The sequence below is a fragment of the Diabrotica undecimpunctata genome, chromosome 2, assembly GCF_040954645.1.
Source record: "Diabrotica undecimpunctata isolate CICGRU chromosome 2, icDiaUnde3, whole genome shotgun sequence".
In the NCBI taxonomy this organism is placed as follows: domain Eukaryota; kingdom Metazoa; phylum Arthropoda; class Insecta; order Coleoptera; family Chrysomelidae; genus Diabrotica; species Diabrotica undecimpunctata.
In genome coordinates this window covers 172,580,530-172,603,560 of record NC_092804.1, presented here as the reverse complement: position 1 = coordinate 172,603,560, position 23,031 = coordinate 172,580,530, and the positions used below count along the sequence as shown (strand labels likewise).

The following is a 23,031-nucleotide window of genomic DNA, read 5'->3' as shown; positions in this document are numbered from 1 at the left end:
TATCCTATAAAGCTCTTTAATCCTTGCTTCTTAATAATAGCCCGATCAGTATCATTGATTCTGTAAAATTTCTTGGTATTTTTATAGTCAGCAACCTTAAATGGTCCCTTCATATCGATTTGTTAAGTAAGAAACTAGCCTCAGCCTGCTATGCAATAAGATCTGTTTTGAAGAAAATTAATTTAGCATCTTGCAAAATAACATATTTTTCTTTGTTCGAGTCTCATCTTCGATATGGTCTTCTTTTTTGGGGTTCTAGAACAGCTGCCCAATCTGACAGTTGTTTTTAAATTACAAACAAAAAAAGAGCAATACGCTATCTTTTTGTTCTCGGTAGAAAAAAATATTGCAGAAGATACTTAAAAAATCACGGGATTTTAAGTCTTCCTTTATATATTTTAGAAACTGTTTGCTTAATTCGTAAATGCCTACATGTTTTTTCAGCAAGACCTAATCATGACTACTCCACCAGAAGTTCAACCTTTAATGCGTATTTACTGATCCCGTCCACTGCGGTAGTAAAGAAATCTATATTATATTCAGTAAAAAGATTATACAATCATCTCCCTTTGCAACTTAAATCTGCAACTTCTTTCCTTAAGTTCCGTAAAATAACAAAAACCTATCTATCTGAAAGACCATATTATTCAGTAAACGAGTTTCTGAACGAATAGCTTTATGTACAAGTAACTAAAGTATTTGTATAAATATATATTTGAGTATCACATGCAGAAACTTAAACGTATTAGTTCGTAAGGATTTATTATGCAATTTGCAATTTATTTAAATTTTGCAATACATTCTGTATTTTATTATCTTTTATTTTGTGATATTGACGATTTATGTAATTTCAGTAAATTTTAAATTGTTATTTTTCTGACTTTTTGTAAGCTTTGTCCATAAAATTGTACAATTTTCAGTGGTAATAAAGCATATTTCTATTCTATTCTAAATTTATATACAAAGTTGTTTTACATGTATTAAATAAATAAATAAATAAATAAATTATATTTTGTTTTATTTTTTCGTAAACGGTATTGTGTATATTTGAATTTAAAAATAATTTTCACATTTTAAAATTTCAAACACATTTTTTTTTTCAAATATACCAAATTATATTTAAATATTTTAAGCTTTATTTAAATTTTCCCACCAAAGTGGTATTGTCGTGAAGCATCTAGAGGTTAGGTGATCTGTGATACAAATATCCTATGATATTGTCATAGGCACAGAAAACGAAATTGTTTATTATTCTGTACTCTATCTAGCAACGATTATTGAATTTTCGTGTTAAAGAAGTCACAACCGCATGACTTAAATCTGGTAATAATAATAATACTTAAAAATAATTATTGTTGTAGATACCTGTGTAGGTACTCTTTTATTGATATAAAGGGATACGATTGCATAACTATTGATTCACAAATGAATTGCCTAAATTCACACATTGGTGAAAAATGTTCCATGCCATGTATCGCGCGTGAATTTAAATTTTAGAGTTCTATGAAATAATCAAATTTTTTTATATCAAAATGTCCATCCTATATTAAATTTGTATTTCTAATTTTTAATAGTTAAATTCTGAATGTACTATTTATTGAGGGATCAGTAGATGGATTAAAAGGAATACAATAAAGTTTTTATTTGATTTTTGACAGTTGTCTTAAATAATTAACGGAATTGATCTGTGATCACTGATCAAGTTTTATTTCAATGCTATATCAATAAATCGCAATTAACATTGTTAAATAATTATTTTGCAATGACGCTAGAGCTTGCTTCAGCATTAAACCTTAACACACGACATTGTTATCTCATTTGCAAGATTAGTGATACCAAGTGATACGTTGTGAGATACTAACAAAATGTATGTTTTAATTTCCACAACCATGTTGAGGTTATATCCGATTGTGTAACGATGATATTTAAAGAAAAATGCTAATACAGATTGATATTTGGAATTTACGTAAGTAGGTATAGATTTATTTTCACATAATTATTTTTAACTCGTTCGGTGTCCGGTGTGGAGGTAAAGTTTGTTGTCGTAAAACGCGCGCCGGAATTTGTTCTTCCCAAGGTGAAATAAAATCTGAAGCAAATCACAATTATCTATAAATATTGGCATTTTTGATAAGATATTATTAATTCATTAAGATTCTGGGGTTTTACCTGGCGTTGTTTAATTCAAAAACACTTACAAATTTGCAAATTACTGTTTGTTGACGGTTCACAGTGAGTTCGCACAATTTATGTCTTGTAGTTTTATTCTATGTATTCAATAGGTGAGGCTCTAATTATTTTTTAAATACTTATGAAAAGTCTTGAGATGTCTTGTCAATTTGTGGTACCTAATAGTAGCGACTTAAATCTGTGTAGTTAATTCAACAATTTTGTAAGTCAATTTTAATGCTCACATGCTCAGTATTTTACTCAATTGAATTCTCTCTCGAAATCAATAAGTAACAGTACTATAAACATATTAGCTTTTTCTGTTATCTTTTCATTACTAGTGACTGATGTAATCCTATGAAATTGATTATTGAATAGAGTGTGTTGTAGAGGCTTTTAAAAATCTTTATTTATTTATTGATAATGAGTTTTTCAGATCTAGTTGATTTGCTTTATGTAATTAGCATTATGGATGCATTGTATTGGTCTAGTTGTTTATTTCATTTGTTTTTTAATTATGAATGATATTAATGGTATTTTTTGTGTTTCTTGTATTTCAATGTTCATTATTTCAGCACATTTATTTCAGATTTACCAATTTTGTGTGTGAATCTCGGAATATGTTTTTTTTTCAATTTTTTTGTAACCGGCAGACTTTTGGATACTTCTATTGGTATAAATTTCCTAGATTTTTACTTGCCAGTAAAACGTTATATATACAGCTCAACAGGCCATAGAGGCCCATTGCTTGGAATTTTTCCATTGTTTTCCTCCATTTTCTTCTGTCCACGCAGTTATCCAATTTGTTATCATGATTGTTTGTAGCCACTTCCTTACATGCTTCTAGCCACTTTTTTCGTGGTTGTCCTCTTCTCTTCTTTCCCTTCCTCTCAGCAGCTAGTCCTTTGACCACCTTCCATCTGCAATTCTCGCAAGAGGGCCTAACCATCTAAGTCTGTTTGCCCTGGCAATCTGGCTAATTTCTGATTTCCCTTACAGGTTTCTGATCTCTTCATTTTTTTGTCTCCTCCAAAAGTCTTCATTGTCTTTTACTTCCCCGATTATCTTTCTTAAATCACTCTATTCCCAAATGTTCAGCATATTTTCTTGATTTTTGTTTATAACCCATGTTTCGCTTCCATACAGGACTGTGACTTGGATCACTGTTCAGTATAGTCTCAATTTTACCTTTCTTGAGCTTTAAAAACGTAAGTATTTGAAAAACAATTCAAAAATTTTCTCTTAAAATGTTAAAAAACATTAAAAATGGCATATTGCTCTAAAAACTGCAGAATCGGGCAAAATCATAATTGTTTTATAGATCCTGCAAAAATCAACATACACTTTTGATTGTCCAAAGTTAGGATTTGTGCTGCTGAACAAACTGGAAACAAAATTTCAGATAGATCCATCAGTTAGTTTAAACATTATTCAATTTCTTTCTATCAATAGTCAGAAAATAGTGTAATTCTAAAGTTAATACAATTTTTTTTCAATGCAAATCCATTTTTCTAAATAACAAAATGTTTAGAATGAAAAATAACTGTCGAATACTTTGTTTATATTAAAAACACTGTATTTATAGTAAGTAAAAATCTGTTTTGTTCAACATTTTATCTGTGATAATGTTGAAAATTTAAGTTTGCACATTAATGCAATACATTAAATAGTTATAAATAACTTTTATATAAAAATCTACTGTTATCAAAACAATTATCCTCATCTCTGTTCATACATCTAACCATTCTATTACAAGATTATCTTATAAGATTACTAACCATGCAAGCAGTTATACTATGAATCGTTTTGGTAAACTCCACAACCTCTTGAAATTGCTGTTACAAATATACCTTTTGCTTTAAGTAACCCCACAAGAAAAAATCAAGTGAGATTAAATCTAGAGGTCAGGGAAGTTCAAGGAAACTATGACACTCTTCCATTGAAAATATTTTCAGTGTATTGATGTAAATCTGAGGTGACATAGGGCACCATCTTGCTGAACGGTCATATTCATTCCATTCTAGGACTAAATCCCCAAACAATCCTAGAATAATATTCTTAACCTAGGTGAAAAATATTCCTGTACTGTTTTCTGAAAGTTGCTTGGCAACAGACTAGTATTAAGGAATTGCCTATTTTGTCTTCAGAAATTTCTCTGCGAATTAGATATTCTTGACAGATTTCAGAAAAGATGTTTTATACGTATCACCAACTATTAGCAGTCTCAATTTTCTGTTCTAGATGTTATATTAAGATTTCAGAATAACATTATTTAAATATATTTATATTTTTGTTGGAAATAATTTCAAGGTTATGTGCTTAAATTGTCGCATGTTTTTTGATAACATTATCATTAATTATAAAATTGCCGTTAGGTTGAATCCATCAATATTTTGATACGTCAATTGTTTTGTTTAAAAATGCAAAGCTATGTATTTCCCTATTAAGGAATGTTAAATCAAAGTATGAGGATATATAGACGCAACATTTGAAAATCATTGAATACAATTTTTTATTATAGAGATGTTAGTGACACTCAATAGAGGAAAATGTTATTAACAAAATTTAAACCCATCAGAATTGGAAAATGAAGTATTACAATTTAAGACTTTTATAAGTAAAGAAAATATTATTTCGCCTGTATCCATATGGTCATTTATTCAGGAAAATAATATGATAACATTCCCAAATATTAACACAATTCTGAGAATTGATTTAACCCTTTCAATAAGCAATGCAGGCAGTGAAAGATCATTCTCAGTAATGACCAGAATAAAATTTAAGACCGCATTAAGTGGGATAACAATAATTAAATAGCAAAAGTGTTATTAAATAAGTCTATTAAATATCTTATATACTAAAACGCTAAGCCCTTTTCTTGTCCACCAGTTTACTCAAAAACCATATTAGATAATTAAAATATTTTTTCGGAATATTATTAGTATATGAGATTGTCAAGATATACTTTTGGTACAAAAATTCACTTCCGGTTTTGAGATGACCGGAAGTTAAAATTTACTTTAAGTTTTAGACCCCACAATGTATATATGGATCGAAAGGTCTCGTCGAGACGAATCTAAATATGTACTTCCGGTTGCGATCCGACACCGGAAGTGACCCGAAACACGCATAAAACGTCAAGATAGAGCAAATCTGACACCGGATTCGTGATCAGCATGCAAAATTAACTGCTAAATGATAACATTGTAACAAAAAACATTGTTTCTGACGAAATATTTCGTGATATTTAATACACTTTTTAGTTGCATTATTATTGATGAATGTTATGTATATTCTTGCTTATATTGTTTGTATTGATCTCTTAATTTTTCTCGAAAAATAAAAATTTCATTTAAAAAACTCGATGTCGAGTTGGTCCGCTAGTGACAAACTAATTGACAACTTTGCAAAATTAAAAGTGAGAAAAAAGGTTGATCAATCTGGGAATATGTGGTTAAGTATTATCATTTGCTTTAATAAATTATGTTTATTTAATTTTTGTACATGTATATTTTTTTTTCTTGAAATCCGATAATTAAATATAGCAAGATACAATATATGCTTTGAAAACAAACTACCAAACGCAAAATATGTGTCATGTCTGAAAAATAGGCTCAGAATTACAATGTTGCCTTGGGCCACTTTAGCATAATCCGCCACTGACTTTAACAATGCCTTTTTGTTGGGTATATAAATTTCATATCATCCTCAGATCATTATATTGTATATCTACCTGTTTTTCTGAGAATATCAATGTTTACTTTGTCAAAAGCTTTTTCGTAATATAGAAAACAGACAATTGTATATCATTATTTACGTCCCTAACTCTTCGAATAATTAACACTTGGATACTGAATAGTGCTTCACTAGTTCCAAATCCATTCTAAATCTCCACCTACACGGTGGAGACAAGACCTGCCACATCTAAAACAAGACGACTACTAGAAACAACAGAGATGAAAATACTCCAACGAATATCAGGGAAAAGTCTGCTGGATAGGGAGAGAAGCGAAAACGTAAGAAGAGCATGCAATATATACAAGACGTAAATGAATGGATGACAAAACAGAAACAGGAGTGGAACGAACACATTTAATAGTAGAATGGCGGAAGATAGGATAGTACGAATAGCACCAGGTAAGTCACCAAATGGACGAAGAAGTATTGGCAGACCAAGAAAAAAATGGCGCGACAATTTAAACAGTTTAGGAGGCTAATATTGAAGAAGAAACAGGCTTTAAAGCTTACATACAAGAAGAAGAAGAAGAAACTGAAATTATTCTCTACTCTGTTGATATAGTTGTATTAATATTGAATGAAATGATTTAAAACTACGACTGTCAAGAAAATTTAAAGCTTTTAAATAATAATATGTTAATATGATTTCAGTAACTGACAAAACATTTTATATTGTTTAACTATGTGGTGTCATTTTACCACGTTATTGACAAAACTGAATATTATCTTTACTTTTATTGCTCGGGTATTTAAAGAATTTAACACAACACGTAATAATTTCTTACAAAGTGTTTCTACAAAATTCTATATCCAGTTATTTAAAGTACACCTCTAAAAGTGTTGGCCCCTTGTTAAAACAATGAAATACCTTTATTTATTATGTTACTTAGAAAAAAACTGACATTTTATAAAAATAACAACGATGAGGTAGCAAAAACTTGTTTACGAATAGAAAATACTTATTAATAAAACATAAGCGGCAAATACCTCTTTAAAATTAATACAAATTATTGTAATATACACCGCTCAATAAAAAACACAAATAATACTGTAAGCAGAGGTACATATAACTATCTATTAACTATAATAGTTGTTGAGGTTTATTTAATTATTTATTAGAAGCAATGTAACCTTTGACAAAATTTTCAGACAACGACCCGTCAATAGAAAGTAAACAAATCAATTAAAGAGCCATTGATGATACATTAATTTGTAAATTACTAAATTGGACATGTGCCAATTAATAAAAATAAGTTTTATCAACACCCATTTGAACGCCGTAGCTGCAACAGTGGCGAATAATAATAATTATAAAGTACGTCTAGGAAGTTTAGTCACACAAGAAAAATCACGTGTCTTTTATATATTGCTTATTTTTATCGCATTACCTCTATTTTGTATTGAAAAAAGCTTTTGACGTGCGACTGACACTTTTGAATGAGTTGTCCAAGCGGTATCTGTTTAAAATAACGATTTTTGGGCGTAAAGCATATAATCGCAGTTTTTTGCACAAATCGCTCCAAAATAATATCACTGCACAGGATAATTTCACTATGCATGAGTTATAAGATGTGGGCTTAACTTTTTATTAAACAAAATATGAAAAAAATTTAAAAATTCGATATTTTTTCTCTTTTTTTCGAATATATCTCAAAAACTATTAATTTTAGAATAATTTTGTATCGGATATAAAAGATTTGTAATTAAAGTTTACATTAATAAGACAGTGCTAGTTTCAAATCTTAAGAATTATTATTATTATTGAAAAAATACCAAATAACTCAAAAAAAAGTTGAAAAAAACGTCGATGTCCTCGTGTGGATGGTAATTTAATGTACACTCTCTCTCTCTCTCTCTCTCTCTCTCTCTCTCTCGAGAGAGAGAGAGAGAGAGAGAGTACTCCTCTTTACCTCTGTTTTTTCCACGGTAGTGTACACTATTCCATTTTTTCTGTAGTGGGGGGATTGGCTTTCTCTCGTTTCTAAGTATTCTTTGGAGCCTCCAAATATTTTGTATATTTGGGCCTTGTTCCTCCATGTCTCTTATGTGGTTTTCCCAGCTTTCACTACGGTGTTGTAGTGCTGTTTTGACCTCTCTATTCAGTCTATTTGCTCTGTTTTTGTCTACCTGGTTCCTTCTCCTTCTTGCTGTCTGCTTTGCTTTGTTTTTTCCCTTATCAAGGCTTTTATTTCTGGCGGTATGTCTTTAAATCTACCCGTGTGTATTTCTACTTCCTGTTCTGTAGTGCTGTTTCTGAGTGCTTGTTGGATGATGTTTGCTAACTCTAGGACTCTGTTCTTTATGTCTCGTAGGTTGTCTACTGAACAAGTTTTAAATTTAAACAATTTATAAAAAAATTCTCTAGGCTTTTCTAATCGACGAATTTTTTAAAATGGGTCTGAAATCTTGAATGCTCTACTATATATAAACAATTTTGAAGTATATAAAAGTTTTAGTTTTTGATCTACATCATTTTGAAAATTATTCATTTAAAAAAAAATTAGATTGCAAAAACTGTTAAATCGATTTTAATCAAATTTTGTGTGATGATTAAACATCAAACAGTTTTCTTTTTCGGAATATGAAAGTCCTAAATATGATTTTAGTCTAAAAAATATACTCACAAAAAACTTTTTTTTTAACCAAACAAATAAATTTTATTACAACAAAATTTTTTAAAAACCCGTTTTCGGCTGTGAGTTTTGTAATTGTAGAAGATGCTGAAAGGGCCTGTTTAGTTTCGATTTCTTTTCGGCAAATAATTCTAAAATACTAAGAAAAGATAAAAAACCAATTCCACCCTTACATGGAGAAAATGGAGTTGTGTACGCTGAAGATCTAGTCTTCACAGAAGAAGTGGAAAGAAGATACAGGGCACTAAAAAGAAAAAGGAGCAACATAGGTATTACTGTCGTATGGCCGTAGCGTCCTCCATGGTATTTGGAGCTTTCTGACGCCCTACGACCGCCGCACTGGAGATATTCTTTAAATTTTTTACTTCTTATTTAATGTCTATATTTCAATATATGACGATTAGAAACGAATTGATCGAAAGTAGTGAATCGACGTAAAGAACCGCTATTTTGTGACGACGCCATCTTATGGCGCTAGTTCCGTTTCCATTTTACTATAGAGAAAAAAGCAGGACCGGACCTTATTACGAATAGAGCTCTAAAAAATCTGCCAGCAAAAGCGACAGTATACATTATAAATTTAATCAACAGCATCTAAAGATTAAGACATTTTCCTGACAGATGGAAGGAAGCTCACATAATAATGATCCAAAAACTAGGGAAAACCGACACCTTTTCACAGAATTATCGACCGACAAGCGTATTATCAGCAATAAGCAAAATTGCAGAGCGGGTTATACTAGCTAGGAAAAAAATACGAGAAAATCGTAATTTTCGTTTGTAGTTCACCCTGTATATGAAAAATATGAAAAAATATACAGGGTGTCGTATTTAAAAAACTTAGCTAATATCAAAAAACTCATTTCTTTTGTTTTTGACTCTAATGTTTTTATTTTTAATGACTGTTACTACAAACAAGTCTTTGGTACTCCAATGGGTTCCACTATTTCACCAATACTGTACAATTGTCTTAGATGACTTGATTGAAGACTGTTTGCAACAAATCAATTTTGAAATACCATTCATAAAGAGATATGTGGATGACTTAATCTTGGCACTACCTGCAGACTCTATACATTCTACGTTAAATGTGTTCAACCAACGAAACCCACACTTGCAATTCACGTGCGAGGAGGAGCGGGAGGGATCTTTGCTTTTCCTTGACATGAGATTGCATAGATGTGAGGATAATGTTGTGAAAACACAATGGTATAGAAAACTCATATGTAGCAATAGATTCATAAGCTACCACTCTTACCATCCTCCTAGGATGAAAACTAATTTAGTCCTAGCGATGAAAGAACGTGTCAAAAGGTTATCTCATCCGGATTATCTCCAACATGATCTCAACCTCTTACGTAATATTTTTGTTGAAAATTCATATCCTCTAAGACTGATTAATAAATTAATTTTTAATGTTCCCTTTGTTAGTAGAAACAACATACTTACTATGTCACAATCAGTGCCCTCAGCACAAAATAATTCTGCTCCAACAAGTGTGTATTTTTATGCCCTTCCATATATTCCGAAACTAACCGTTGAACTCACTAAGATTTTTAAAGACTTTAAGAATATCAAAATAGCTAACAAGAACATCAAAACCATACGTCAGCTGTATAGCAAAATAAAACAACCCCTAACCACTCTAGAGACTACAGATGTTGTTTATTGCATTCAATGTACTGAATGTCCATCCACGTACATTGGTGAAACTGGAAGGAATCTGTCTAGCGGTATCATTTCTCATAAGAGTGATTGTAGATTAAACAAACCTACTTGTGCTTTGGCAGAGCATACTATCTATCTAGACCATAAGATAGATTTCAACAATGTAAAAATATTAGCCAGAGAGAAAAATAAATTTAAGAGAACTTTCTTAGAGATGGTACATATCAGCAAGAGTGATAATAACAATCTGAATAAAAGATCTGAGATCCAGAATCTTAGCAAAATTTACAATTTTATATTGACTTTTGACTGAGCTATTTTGCATCTCAGAGTTTTCTTTTCTCTTTTTTAAAATTTCATTATTAATTGAATATTTTTGATCAAACTTCAGTTACTAATTCAGTTTTGTTTTGTTTGAGTTATTATTTTTTCTAAACCTATTTACTAAATACTATTTTCTTTCGATTGCTTATGTTATAAATAACATTTTTAATTTCCCGCTTAATTTCAAGTTGGTAATACAGTTGGTAGTACTCAAAATTCATAAACAGTATTTTGTGAGACGTTAGTTTCAAAGTTGTTTTTTGTATTTTCTTCAAACTATTTAAACAATAATTGTCCACCCACTTTCTCTTTCTGCTCGTGAAATGTGACTGAAATCAAGTTTGCAACGACGACTGTTTCAACATGTCGTCCCTCATTTTGTTTTTAATTTTTAACGTATTTATTAATTTTAAAGTGTCTTTTTAACAGTAACATTTTTAAGTTTAGTTGCAACTCCAGTATTATCATGTTATTTAACGTTGTTATTTATGCCACGAATCTTACATTCGGGTAAGTTTTTTATAGCCTTTTTTGCACCATTCAAATTGTTACAACATAGTAATTTTCTTTGTAGACCTTGATAAAGGTGGCAAAAAAACCACCGAAAGCTTGGATTCAGAATAAATAGTACGCCTTAGCAAAGCTCTATTTTTTATTGACTACCACACCCAAAAAGAAAAAATTATTTACATATATATATATATATATATATATATATATATATATATATATATATATATATATAACAAATTCGTAAATCGTGTTAGATACACCACCTAACGAACGGATATACCGATTTTAATGATATTTGGATTCGTCTCAGACCCGAATAGCAGAATAACCATTAAAATATCAAAATTATTTTATTTTGATTATCATTATATTCTAAAACGGATAATGAATAACGAGAAGGGTATATTAAATAAAGAACTATACAATTTCTAAAATAAACTTTTGCTTATTTTAATTAAATTTGATTTAATCTTATTTAATTTGATTTATTTTATTTAATTTCATTTAATTTTAATTTTTTTCTTAATTTTATTTAATTTTATATTATTTTTACAATTTTTTATAATCTTTTTCTAATTTTATTTAAGTTTATATAATTTTAAATAATTATTATAATAAACTCTTGGACAAAATTAACACACCACTCATATTTTTCTCAATAATCTTTATTTATTGATAATTTACTATACGACAAGTTGCCTATGGACCTTGTTTGATAGTGACAGTTGTTATGTAAGCTAATAATAGTCTGGTTTTAACAATAATTTGTATTAAACTTCGTTTTAGACTAAAAGTGAATTAAACTTTTCGTAAAAAGTGCCGATTAAAGCCAAGTGCTTGTAAGAAACAAGCTTTTATTGTGTTATTTTTCATCACATGCATGTTTGGAAGTTTATTTGCATAAAAATCAAATAAAAAAATGAACCGCCAAAGAAATTTGTCAATGAAGGAGGCAGTGCGAGCATCGACTCTTCTAGATGAAGGATATTCAATGCGATACGTTGCAGGTTTGTTAGGAAGACATCATTCCAGCATCAGCCGCAAGGTGAGGCGATATAGTGAAACAGGGTCGTACCATCGAAGACCAAAGCAAGGGCGAAAACGTTGCACTAATCAAATTGATGATCGTTTTTTGATACAACGTGCTCTCAGAAATAGGAGAGTCATCAGCAATTTGCTAAAAAATGGACTAGCAGATGTTCGAAATGTCGCGATATCGTCTCGAACGGTTAGAAGACGTTTTAAATTTTGCAAGATTGCATCAAAATTGGACCATTGATGATTGGAAACGAGTTCTTTTCTCCGATGAGACTAGAGTAAGCCTAAAAGCTCCAGATGGTCGTGAGCGTGTCTGGCGAAGGCGAGGAGAAAGGTTTGCCAGCTGCACTATCTCTCCTAAAGTACCTTTTGGTGGTAGCTCTAAAATGTTTTGGGGGGGAATTTGTTTTGAAGCTCGTACGGAGTTGGTCCCCATACGTACGAGGTCTATGAATACCCAATATTACTTAGACAACATTATTGTCAAACATGTAATGCCTTTTGCTCCGTTTCTTGGACCTAATTTTTTATTCATGCAAGACAACGCTCGTCCTCATGTGGCTCAACAGGTTATTGGCTACCTACCTAAATGATGTTGATATTCCATTATTAGAGTGGCCACCTAACAGTCCGGACATGAATCCTATAGAGGATCTATGGTAGTATCTCAAAAAAAAGATTCGAAGTCGTAGACCCCCTATTGCCAATCACAACCAACTCATTGAGGCCGTTATTGAAGAATGGGAGAATATTCCGCAATTTTTTGTTAAACATTTGATATAAAGCATGCCTCGACGCATAAATGCAGTCATAAGAAGTAGAGGAGGGCCTACACGGTATTAGTGTTGACCCAGATGCATTTTATTGTGTTACTTTACTGATTTTTTTCTTTTTGTCATTTGGAGTTGCCATGCTAGCTTATTTACGCATTTCCGGCAAAAACAAATTTTAAACAAACAATAAGACAAATTAAGGTCATGATAAAGTCATTGTTGGACTTATTTGTAAGTGTTTATTATTATTGCAATGTAACTTAGTTTTATTTTGTGTTCATATTGTAAATATTTAGATTAATTAAAGTGGTGCGTTAATTTTGTCCAGGAGTTTATTTCTTTATAATTATTTATGATTTTTCTATAATTTGATATAGACTTTTTGTATTTTTTTAATGATTTTTTATAATTGTTTATAATTTATGATAGTTTATAATTTTTTATAGCTTTTCATATGTTTTCATGATTTTCTATAATTTACTATAATTTTTTATTGCAATTTTTTATGATTTTATTTAATTTTATTTATTTTTTATATATTTTATTTTATTTTTATAATTTTTTAATATTTTTTTATAATTATTTATAATTTTGTTTAATTTTATTTAAATTTATATAATTTTATTTAATTGTGTTTAATTTGTATGTATATCATATAATATGTATGCATATTATGTATATTGCGGTATACCGCAAGGTTATTACACTCGTCTCGATTTTTCGAGTAACCCCAAATAGAATTTCGGGCCCGTACAAAACATTATACCGAGCAATAAGTAGTATTCACTTCAAAAAATCCTACAACTTGCTTCAAATATTTTTTTATGTCTTATATAGTATTAATTTTATTAACTTATTTGGATGTTAATAATTATAGTAGTTCGATTTGCACTTTTTTGATTTATTTATATTTTGTTTTTACACCATCCAAAAGTAGAGATTTCCACGAATAAAAAGCGCACCGACTTTGTAAAAAAGCACATATTTTGACGTGAGATTTTCCGATTGAAAGTTAAGGTGCTATTTCTATATGAAATCAAAATAAGGGAAACAATAAGTATTTTAAATCAAAAAAATTGCAGTGTCTTTGCGACATAAAAAGGTAAGTTTCCACCAAATAGCGTGAAAAAAAAACTTTTTTGTGTGAAGATAAAAAATAAAAAATTAAAAACTCCGTGTTATTTGATTTTTTTATTACCTACAACTTTGCCATTTAACTTTTTTCCGTTTTTATTTTGCTGGAAATCATGCTAAACCGTTTTTTACCTTTAAAACCTCGTCCCTTCCACTTTTCAACCTCAGATCGCCATAAATTATTTTTCCATTATATCGCCCTGTTATATTTTCTTGCTTTCACTATGGGTCCCAACTTGTTACTTTTTTTTTCACTTTTTACCAGAGTTTACTAGAGTTTTTAATTACGTTGGGTACGTTTCCAGATCCTACTATTAACGAAGTCAGTCAGTCATTAATAAGTGCTTTTGTTGAGTCCGGTGGCGGAAGGATTAGCCGTATCTTTCGAGACGTTTCCAGGAAACACCAATAACATTTTTAAGCATAGTCGTTGCTTACGTGGGGATTCCTTCGGTGTTCTGCAGTTCTAATTGAGGGGTACTACCTGAATACCGTAACTCCACACTCCAAAATGTCCACACAAAACCATATATTGCGCCAACGCTGTTAAAAACTTGTCTGTGGACTCCAATTTTTCTGTAATTAGACATTGTCTAATTACAGAAATCGTCTACTTTGTATCAAACTGTGGACAAGCCAAAGCCAACATTATAATTACCTCATTTATATAATGTCGAGTCTGAAATTTAGTATAAAAATGGCTTTTTTAAAAGATAACATAACAAATTTTAGTTTTTGATAAATTATCTTTTTTAATTTGAGTCCTTATATTTTGTTTAAAGTCTTATCTACTGCTATATTCGTAAACAAGGTATTTATCGAAACTTTCTACAAATATTGTTAGAATTTTGTGTATGGTTGTTGACGATAATATTCTAAGGTGACAATAACGATTGTTGTACTAGTTTCATTAGCAAATTATTTTGTAATATTTTAAATTTTAATATTTTTACTTTTATAATACTTTAGTTCTGCTAAATTTCAATATATCCGGAAAAGAGGATTGGACATACCACAGAACACGTGAAAAGGTATACAGGAAGATAACAAATAGAACGAGAAAAATATGAACTGTCTGTTCAGAATAAGGGACGAATTTCCTTAAAAATTTAATAGTTTTGAAAATAAATACTGCACATTTTTGAAAACTAGGAAGAGAAAAGAATATCAAAATACCGAAAGGTCGTACTTATTTATAGCGGTAAGAACAAAACATATTATGCAAAACCTCAGGAGTGGGCATTTTATTGCACGAGAAATTTTACACGATTTACAACGTATGCTGCACCAATTTAATATAACCACCAGAAAATTTAACATGCTAATTCCCCAAAACAGACAAAATGCATGGTTACAACAGCAAAGTCACTCAGATGTAAATTGGAGCTGGAAGGTCAGATAATGTGATGGAGTTTAAATATTGTAACGATTGAATTTGTCTACCACATTGGGTATCACTTATAGGGGGTTGAAAGTGGGGACTGAGCAATTACTGGGCTGGAGATAGGGTAAGCAAACAAATCGAAACGCTTGCGAACGGCCACTCTCGTTTTGGTTGGAGAGCTGGGTCGTAAGCGAATAAAGGAGGGACTGGAAGCGGTAACTACAAAGAAAGAAATACAAAAAAATACTTACAGAGATTTCCTGAACAACAAAACACAAAAAGGTTCTCCTAAACTATTTGAATTGGACGCCGTTTAAAAGAATCCTCTTGCTGTGTAGAAAGAAATGCTTTTCTTTCCTAAAAAATATTAAATGATGAAAATCTTTTTAAAGGAAATAATTCTACAACTCTTGGTTTAGAGAGAAACATTACATATTTATTATTACTTCACTATTCACAAAAAAAACGAACAAAAAAAAACAATAACGAATTTGAAGAAAATCATAGTAGAGTGATGTCATTCTCTTACCCGCATAACTTTCTCACCAATCTAAGTTGATATTGACGCGCAATATTAGTCGAAATCAACATCAAAAGAAACACCCATCTGTGTTATATAAACAAACTAAAAATGTTTATATTATCAATCCCAGTGACGCAAAAGGATTGAGAATATTTTTCGGTGCTTTAATACATACGAGAGGAAATCGAAATGTAATACATACGAGAGGAAATCGAAATGCTACAATATCTAGACATCACACAATCTAGCTACGGAAAGCTCGAAACTGAAGTGGAAGGTCAAGTGAATAGAGCAAACAGAGCCGCAGGCTGCCTGAATGAAACAATATGGAGAAATAAAAATATCGGGAAATAAATGAAAGGCAGAATGTACAAAACAGTCATCAGGACAGTACAGAGGACAAAAAAAAAATGCTAGAAACAGCAGAGATGAAAACACTTAACGGTAAATCACTATGGGACAGAGGTATAAGTATAGATATACGACATAAATGTAAGGTGGCGAATATCAAGGACTGGATAAAAAATAATAAAGTAGAATGGAACGATCATATAAGCGAATAACAACAAATAGAGTAATAAAGACGGTAAGAGACGGAGAAGAAGAAGAAGAGAAATTTGCAGACACAAGCAAACCGAAAGGTGAAACGGAGGATTTTTTTTATCTTTTTTGGCTAATTTCCTTGGTTTATTATTTTTATTAAATAGCCATAATTTAATTTTTCCCAAATAACTACAAATATCTGGGTAAATGAATACAATGACCAAGGTAGAGAAATAAGGACACACATTGAAATTGCAAGTCTAGACCTTCCTCTGGAGCTGAGGATAAGAGCCTTAAGATGCTACGTGTTCTCGACTTTGTTGGTATGGAATGGAAAGCTGGACACTAGAAGTGTATAGTATAAAGAAGTTGGAATTATTTGAGATGTGGTGCTATAGAAGGATTTTGAAAATACCATAGACCTAACGAGTTACAAATGCTGAAGTGTTGCGAAGAAGGCTACAAAAGGATTGCGAGGTCATAAAGCACATCAAAACAAAAAAGCTAGAATATTTAGGACACATTACCAGAAGTGCGAAATATGAGATATTAAGGCTCATAATGCAAGGTAAAATCAAGGGTAAAAGATCCATAGGAAGACGAAGAATTTCGTGGCTAAGAAACCTAAGAGAGTGGTATAGTTGCAGCTCAGTAGACCTTGAGCTCAGAGCAGCCGCCAATAAGCTACGGATAGCTGTGATGATAGCCAACCTCCGATAGGAGAAGGAACTACAAGAAGAATAATTTTATAACTTATTTTCATAAAGTTGTTCTGTCCCAACGTTTCTAGATTCCAATTTTTGCACCAAATATTCAAATTCACGTATTCGACTGTCTAGCTGGTGATTCGATGTGTCTTCTTAGAAATATCTACCAGTTCATTTGAATTTGTTTTTTTTTTATTGATTTGATCTAGTAAAAATAGGGTTTTCCGGGACGTCGCTGGACAGACAAAATAATAATATCTATTCTAGGAATTCTCCGAACTCGATTTGAATTTCACTGTGTTTAACTTATGTGACTAAAATTTAAATTGCCAAATTTTTGTCCTTTTACAGTAAAGTCATACATTTTTTACGTTATTCGAATATCCTTTCCTATATATAACTGTTTTTTTTCTGTATTGTTTTACCATTTTTTCTTATCTGTTATAAACTGAAAATCACATAGTACTTTTTGTGATATTCATTAAAATCAAAAGAGTAATTAATGATTAATTAAAATCTAGACTGATAAATGTTTGTTTGATTAAATTTATGTATATTTTTTAGACAAATGAATACAATACAATGGGGATAAAGGAAAAAATTAATTACGCTTATTTAGTTGCATTTTGTGGTAAGTAACTTTATGATAATAATTGTAAAACTGTAGAACTAAATTTAATTCAATTTCGCATTGCAATTAAATATCAAAAATTGCTTGTCCAGGTAGTAAAATGTTTAAAGAACAAAGTATAATGTATATATTAAACCTAGAGCTAAGACTAATACTATTACAAGAATTAATATTAAACTCAACAGTCTTCCGGGTTAAACCGCGTCGATTATCATTGCGCCGAGCTTTCGACACCCTCTTTGATGTCTTCTTCAGAGGTCTCGATCTCCCGAGCCCCCAGACACTACTACACTGATCACTAACCAATGCATTACATTAGTAATTAGTAGACTGCAGTCGTCATAGACGAAAATGTTTAATTAGTGTCAACAACTTTATGCTCAGAGTCAATAAATAAAAATTCAGCTCGATGGTCAGAAAAACAAAGTTCAAATATGCCCACTCTGTAGATATTTTCAGAAAAATTTGTCATAATGTCGATGCAACTACTGGACTGGCATGTGATTGTAGTATAATCGTTTATAGTTACTTTTAGACCAAAAGATGTTAATATATTTTGAATATCAAAAAAAGGGTCAGATTCTATTTTGAAATTTATATTAAAATCAACAAGTAAGATCAGTTTTCTGCTTTACTAAGCAAGGACGTTATTACATTCTCAAAATTCACCAAAAACAAAACTTTACCTGATATGTATACAGTTAAAATATTAGTTTTAATTGAAGGAACATAAATTGCACAAAACTCAGAACTTTGCTCTACATTATATTCATTTAGATTAAGAGAAGAATACATAAGACTTTCTTTTACATAAATTGCAACTCTACCTTGTTTCTTTTTTAACCTACAAAAGAAATTAGCTAATAAAAAGCTGTATGCTAATTAATTTAAAATTTTCTTCACTTTGCCAGTGCTTCGAAGAACATGACGTTATATAAATTTTGATTCGCAATAAAAGCATTGAAATGAAATGTCAAGACAATTGCGTCCAGAATGTTTTTGTCTGCTAGTTATAAGCCGCTGGTTACAATCACTAAGCCGCTTTGCACTTAAAGTCAGCTGCTGAATGCTAGTGAACGCACCCACTGTTGGAAAGTGATTCTAACTTCATCTAAAAATCATTTTTAGCGATGAGATCCATTTTTTTGAATGAATGGGTACGTCAACCGAGAGGGGTGTTAAATTTGGACGATACCCATCCAGATAAGATCCAAGAGCATCCAATTCATCCGGAAAAAGTAACTCGCTGTTTAGTGTAGATTTTACAGACGATTCAGATGGCATGCACTGCACAATAATTTATTCGAAAGAAATATCGAACCAAATATCTAGCACAGAGTCCTATTTAGTTTGTGGCAACGGTGTATAGTGGATGTCAATACGTTTGTTACGATGTATTGGTATCTCATCATCATTATCTTGGTCTTTATCCCTATGCGGGGTCGGCTTCTCTAATTACATTTCTCCATAAGTGTCTATCGTCATAAGTTTCATATCAATATTAATTCACTTTACCGACATGTCCTGCCTCAGCTTCTACCCCCAGGTCTTTTTTGGTCTTCCTCTCCTACTACTTCCAGGAACCCGCAGACAGCAGTTCTTCGTATTGGGTGATTAACGTCTCAACGTTGAGTATGACCAAACCATCTTAACATACGCTCTTTCATCTTGGCAACAATTGGAGCCACCCCTAGACTTCCCCTAATATACTCATTCCTAATTTTATCCTTTTTTGTCACTCCACTCATCCATCTAAGCATTCTCATTTCCGCCACATGCATTCTTTGTTCCTCTTTCTTTTAAACTGCTTAACATTCAGTTCCGTACATCATTGCTGGTCTTGTGGCTGTTTTATAGAATTTTCCCTTCAGCTTCATTGGAATTTTTCACAATCACACAACACACCACTCGCTTCCTTCCACTTCATCCAACCCTAATTCTACTGCATGCATCTCCACCTCTTCCCCCATTACTCTGTAAGACCGATCCTAGGTACTTAAAACTATTACTTTTTACAATCATTTCACGATCCAAATATATCATTCCATTTGTACTAACTCTATTTTTAAATGAACATTCCAAATACGCTATTTTTGTCCTACTAAGTTTTAAACCTTTTTCCCCAAGAGCTTGTCTCCACTGTTCCAGTTTTTGTTCTAAGTCGCTTTCACTATTTTCTACTAACACTACATGATCAGTATACATTAAGCACCACGGAATATGACCCTGTAGTTTTGTTATTATTAACACCTGTCCTAACACTAATTGTTAGTCCCTCATACATGTTTCTCACAATCTTTACATATTCACCGGGGACTCCTTTCTTATTGAGTGCCCACCACAGAATCTCCATATGCTTTCTCATGATCAATGAATACCATATGAGCGTTTGTTTCTTTATTCCGGTATTTTTCCATCAACTGCCTTATAATGAAAATTGCTTCTGTTGTTGATCTGCCTTGTATAAAACCAAACTGATTATCGTTTATTTCGGTTTCTTCACGTATCTTTCTGTCAATTGCTCTCTCTCATATTGTCATGGTGTAACTAAGTAGTTTTATGACCATGTAATTTGTACATCGTTGTACCCTTGTTTTTGTATGGAGAAGCAGTGTATTAGTACCTGTAGACAGGTAGACAGGTAGTAATACACTGTTTCTCCATTCGTCTGGCATTTATCCAACTTCCATGATTCTATTAAATAGACCTGTTAACCAATTTGTCCCTGTCTCTTCTAATGCTTTTCACACTTCCCCAGAAATATCATCTGATCCAACTGGTTTTTTTTTTATTTTTTGAATTGCTTGAGCCACTTCTTCGTTTTTTATTTCGGTCGCCATCGCTGTTACTGTCTCCGTTAACTCAACTGGTTGTCTGTCATGTATCGGTATCTAAAACGTCGAAATCAGCGAAAAAGAAGGTATTGGGAATATCGGTGAAAATGTACTGATATATAAAATTTACACGTCCACTTTAACCATCTTGTGATGATGGTCTGATAAGAATTTAGTTAATATAATCCCTTTAAGTTAAAAAAAAAATAAAAAATATAAAAAAAGAATAAATATCAAAAAAAATATAACAAGGAAATGGATAAAAAAACTAATTTTAAATGTAAAGTAAATTGGAAAACTGTGTACGAAAAAGTAACAGATTATGTAATTTGTAAGAAGATTAAAAGATTTGTACCAATTGTGTAATATGCCTATTTTTTTTAATTTTATTTATAGTGTTTTTACTTTTTTTTCCTAAGAATCAAATCAAATATGGTTATGAGAATAAAACCGTAGGTCTCGCAGTCAATATTTTAACTACACACATCTACAGACTTTTATTTTATAGTAGTTTTATTTTTGCAGGGAATCTTCTGGCTCTAACCGGCGATACAACTTTAACATGGTCTTCGCCAATTTTACCGAAACTGGATTCAAACGATACGAATATAAATCCATTGGGAAGGAAGATAACATCGGATGAAATATCATGGATAGGGTCTTTGCAGTATATAGGCGCAATGGTGGGAATTCTGCCCTTCGCCGTTTTAGCTGATGTATTAGGAAGAAAACCTGTATTGCTGTTATTGGCTGTACCGCACATTATATCGTTTCTTTCTTTCGCTTTTGCAAAAAGCATCGGTTGGTATTATGTGGGTCGCTTCTTGGGAGGAGTTTCCTTGTCTTCGGTGTACATCATATTGCCGATGTACGTTGCTGAAATTGCTGAAGATTCCTATAGGGGAATGTTACTAATGTCCTACAGCACCTTTGCTAGTTTCGGTGACTTAATTCCTTACATATTAGGCCCATACGTTTCCGTTCTATGGTTTAATATCATTTTGGCTGTTTTTCCCATATCGTTCTTGGTTATATTTTTAATAATAGCCCCTGAAAGTCCATATTACTACGTTAACAAAGAAGATGATAAGGCGGAAAAGATTCTTAAAAAGCTAAGAAAAACGAAAAGTAAGTACACAGCTACGAATGAAATTGAAGAAATTAAACGAGAGAAGGCTAGAAATGTGCAGGGTGACATTTTTAATACTCTAAAGAAAAAGTATGTCATTAAAGGATTTTTGGTGGCTCTTGGTTTGAGTAGTTTTCAACAACTTTCTGGTCTGGGTGCTATTCTAGCATATACAGAAATAATTTTTGGTTTTGCCGGCACTAATTTGTCAAACGAAGTTTCGGCTATGATTGTCGGTGTTGTTCTGTTCTTAGCAAGTTTCGCAGGACCACTGATCGTGGATAGAAAAGGTCGTAAGTTCCTTTTGACGGTATCTGCGTTGGGATGTATAATCTCAGAAGTAATTTTAGGGGCCTACTTCTACTTACACGAACGCTCCGATGTTTCCTTAAAGAATTGGTCTTGGGTACCAATCGCATGTCTTATAGTTTACGTCGTAACTTTTAATATAGGTTTTGGTCCACTACCGTTTACGATAACCTCTGAGGTACTACCATCTAACGTAAAATTTTATTTAGCTACCGTGACCGGTTTCACGGGATGGCTAATGTCTTTTTTGGTTACAAAGTTCTTTAACGATCTCAATTTAGCGCTTGGAATAGGTGGTACTTTTTGGTTGTTCGCTTGCTTTTGTATTGCTGCCTTAGTGTTCGTCATTTTCTTTGTACCTGAGACTAAGGGTAAAAGTTTTCAAGAAATTCAAATTTTTTTGGATAGGTGATATTAGTTGCTAGAAAAACTGTACTTATACTTTTTTATTAATGTTTTATATTTAAATTTTAATAAAGTTGTTGTACCTGGACCGTGTTTTATATTATTTTCCCATTTGGTCAACTTGCATCTGTTTATTTTTTTATAGGCCATAAAATCTAGTATAAAAAAGAAAAATCAACAATGGTGTGTACCAAATCAACGGCTTTGTGTGAAAAATCAACGATGTGTGTGTCATTTCATAGACGCCTTGGTTGTAGTTATGTGATAGAACTCCGAAAGAAATTATGGTTGCAATACAAGCGATATATGCACATAATATGATTGTATTAACATTATATGTTACTAATATATACGTCTATGGTAAAAAGCTTATAGAGCTCGAACCCCCTATGATCGTATTAAGACAGAATTGAAGACCTTGGGACCAGAAGGGGACAAGCCACAATTTAGTCAAAAGTAGAAATCGCACACTTTAAAACCATATTGTCACAAAAAAAATTTCAGCTGTTTTCTCATAGATGGCACCACTTTAGTAAGTCCCGTTGTGTCACCATTACGTTATATTGCAACAGAAGG

General features: G+C 31.6%; 1 protein-coding gene across 3 annotated transcripts; it reads left to right on the top strand.

Moving 5' to 3' along the window:
• The first annotated feature begins 1,687 nt into the window (after positions 1-1,687).
• Positions 1,688-22,543, top strand: LOC140435225 (trehalose transporter 1-like protein). Of its 3 annotated transcripts, none has more exons than XM_072524022.1 (3): positions 1,688-1,966; positions 17,712-17,778; positions 21,138-22,543. In XM_072524022.1, the coding sequence occupies exons 2-3, from the start codon at positions 17,730-17,732 to the stop codon at positions 22,460-22,462; spliced, it is 1,374 nt and encodes a 457-aa protein (XP_072380123.1). In that variant the 5' UTR covers positions 1,688-1,966; positions 17,712-17,729; the 3' UTR covers positions 22,463-22,543. The 3 variants fall into 3 exon arrangements, with proteins under 3 accessions (XP_072380123.1, XP_072380124.1, XP_072380125.1); XM_072524023.1 differs by having other exon boundaries at positions 1,688-1,970; XM_072524024.1 differs by lacking the exon at positions 1,688-1,966 and adding an exon at positions 2,038-2,282.
• The last annotated feature ends 488 nt before the right edge of the window (positions 22,544-23,031 follow it).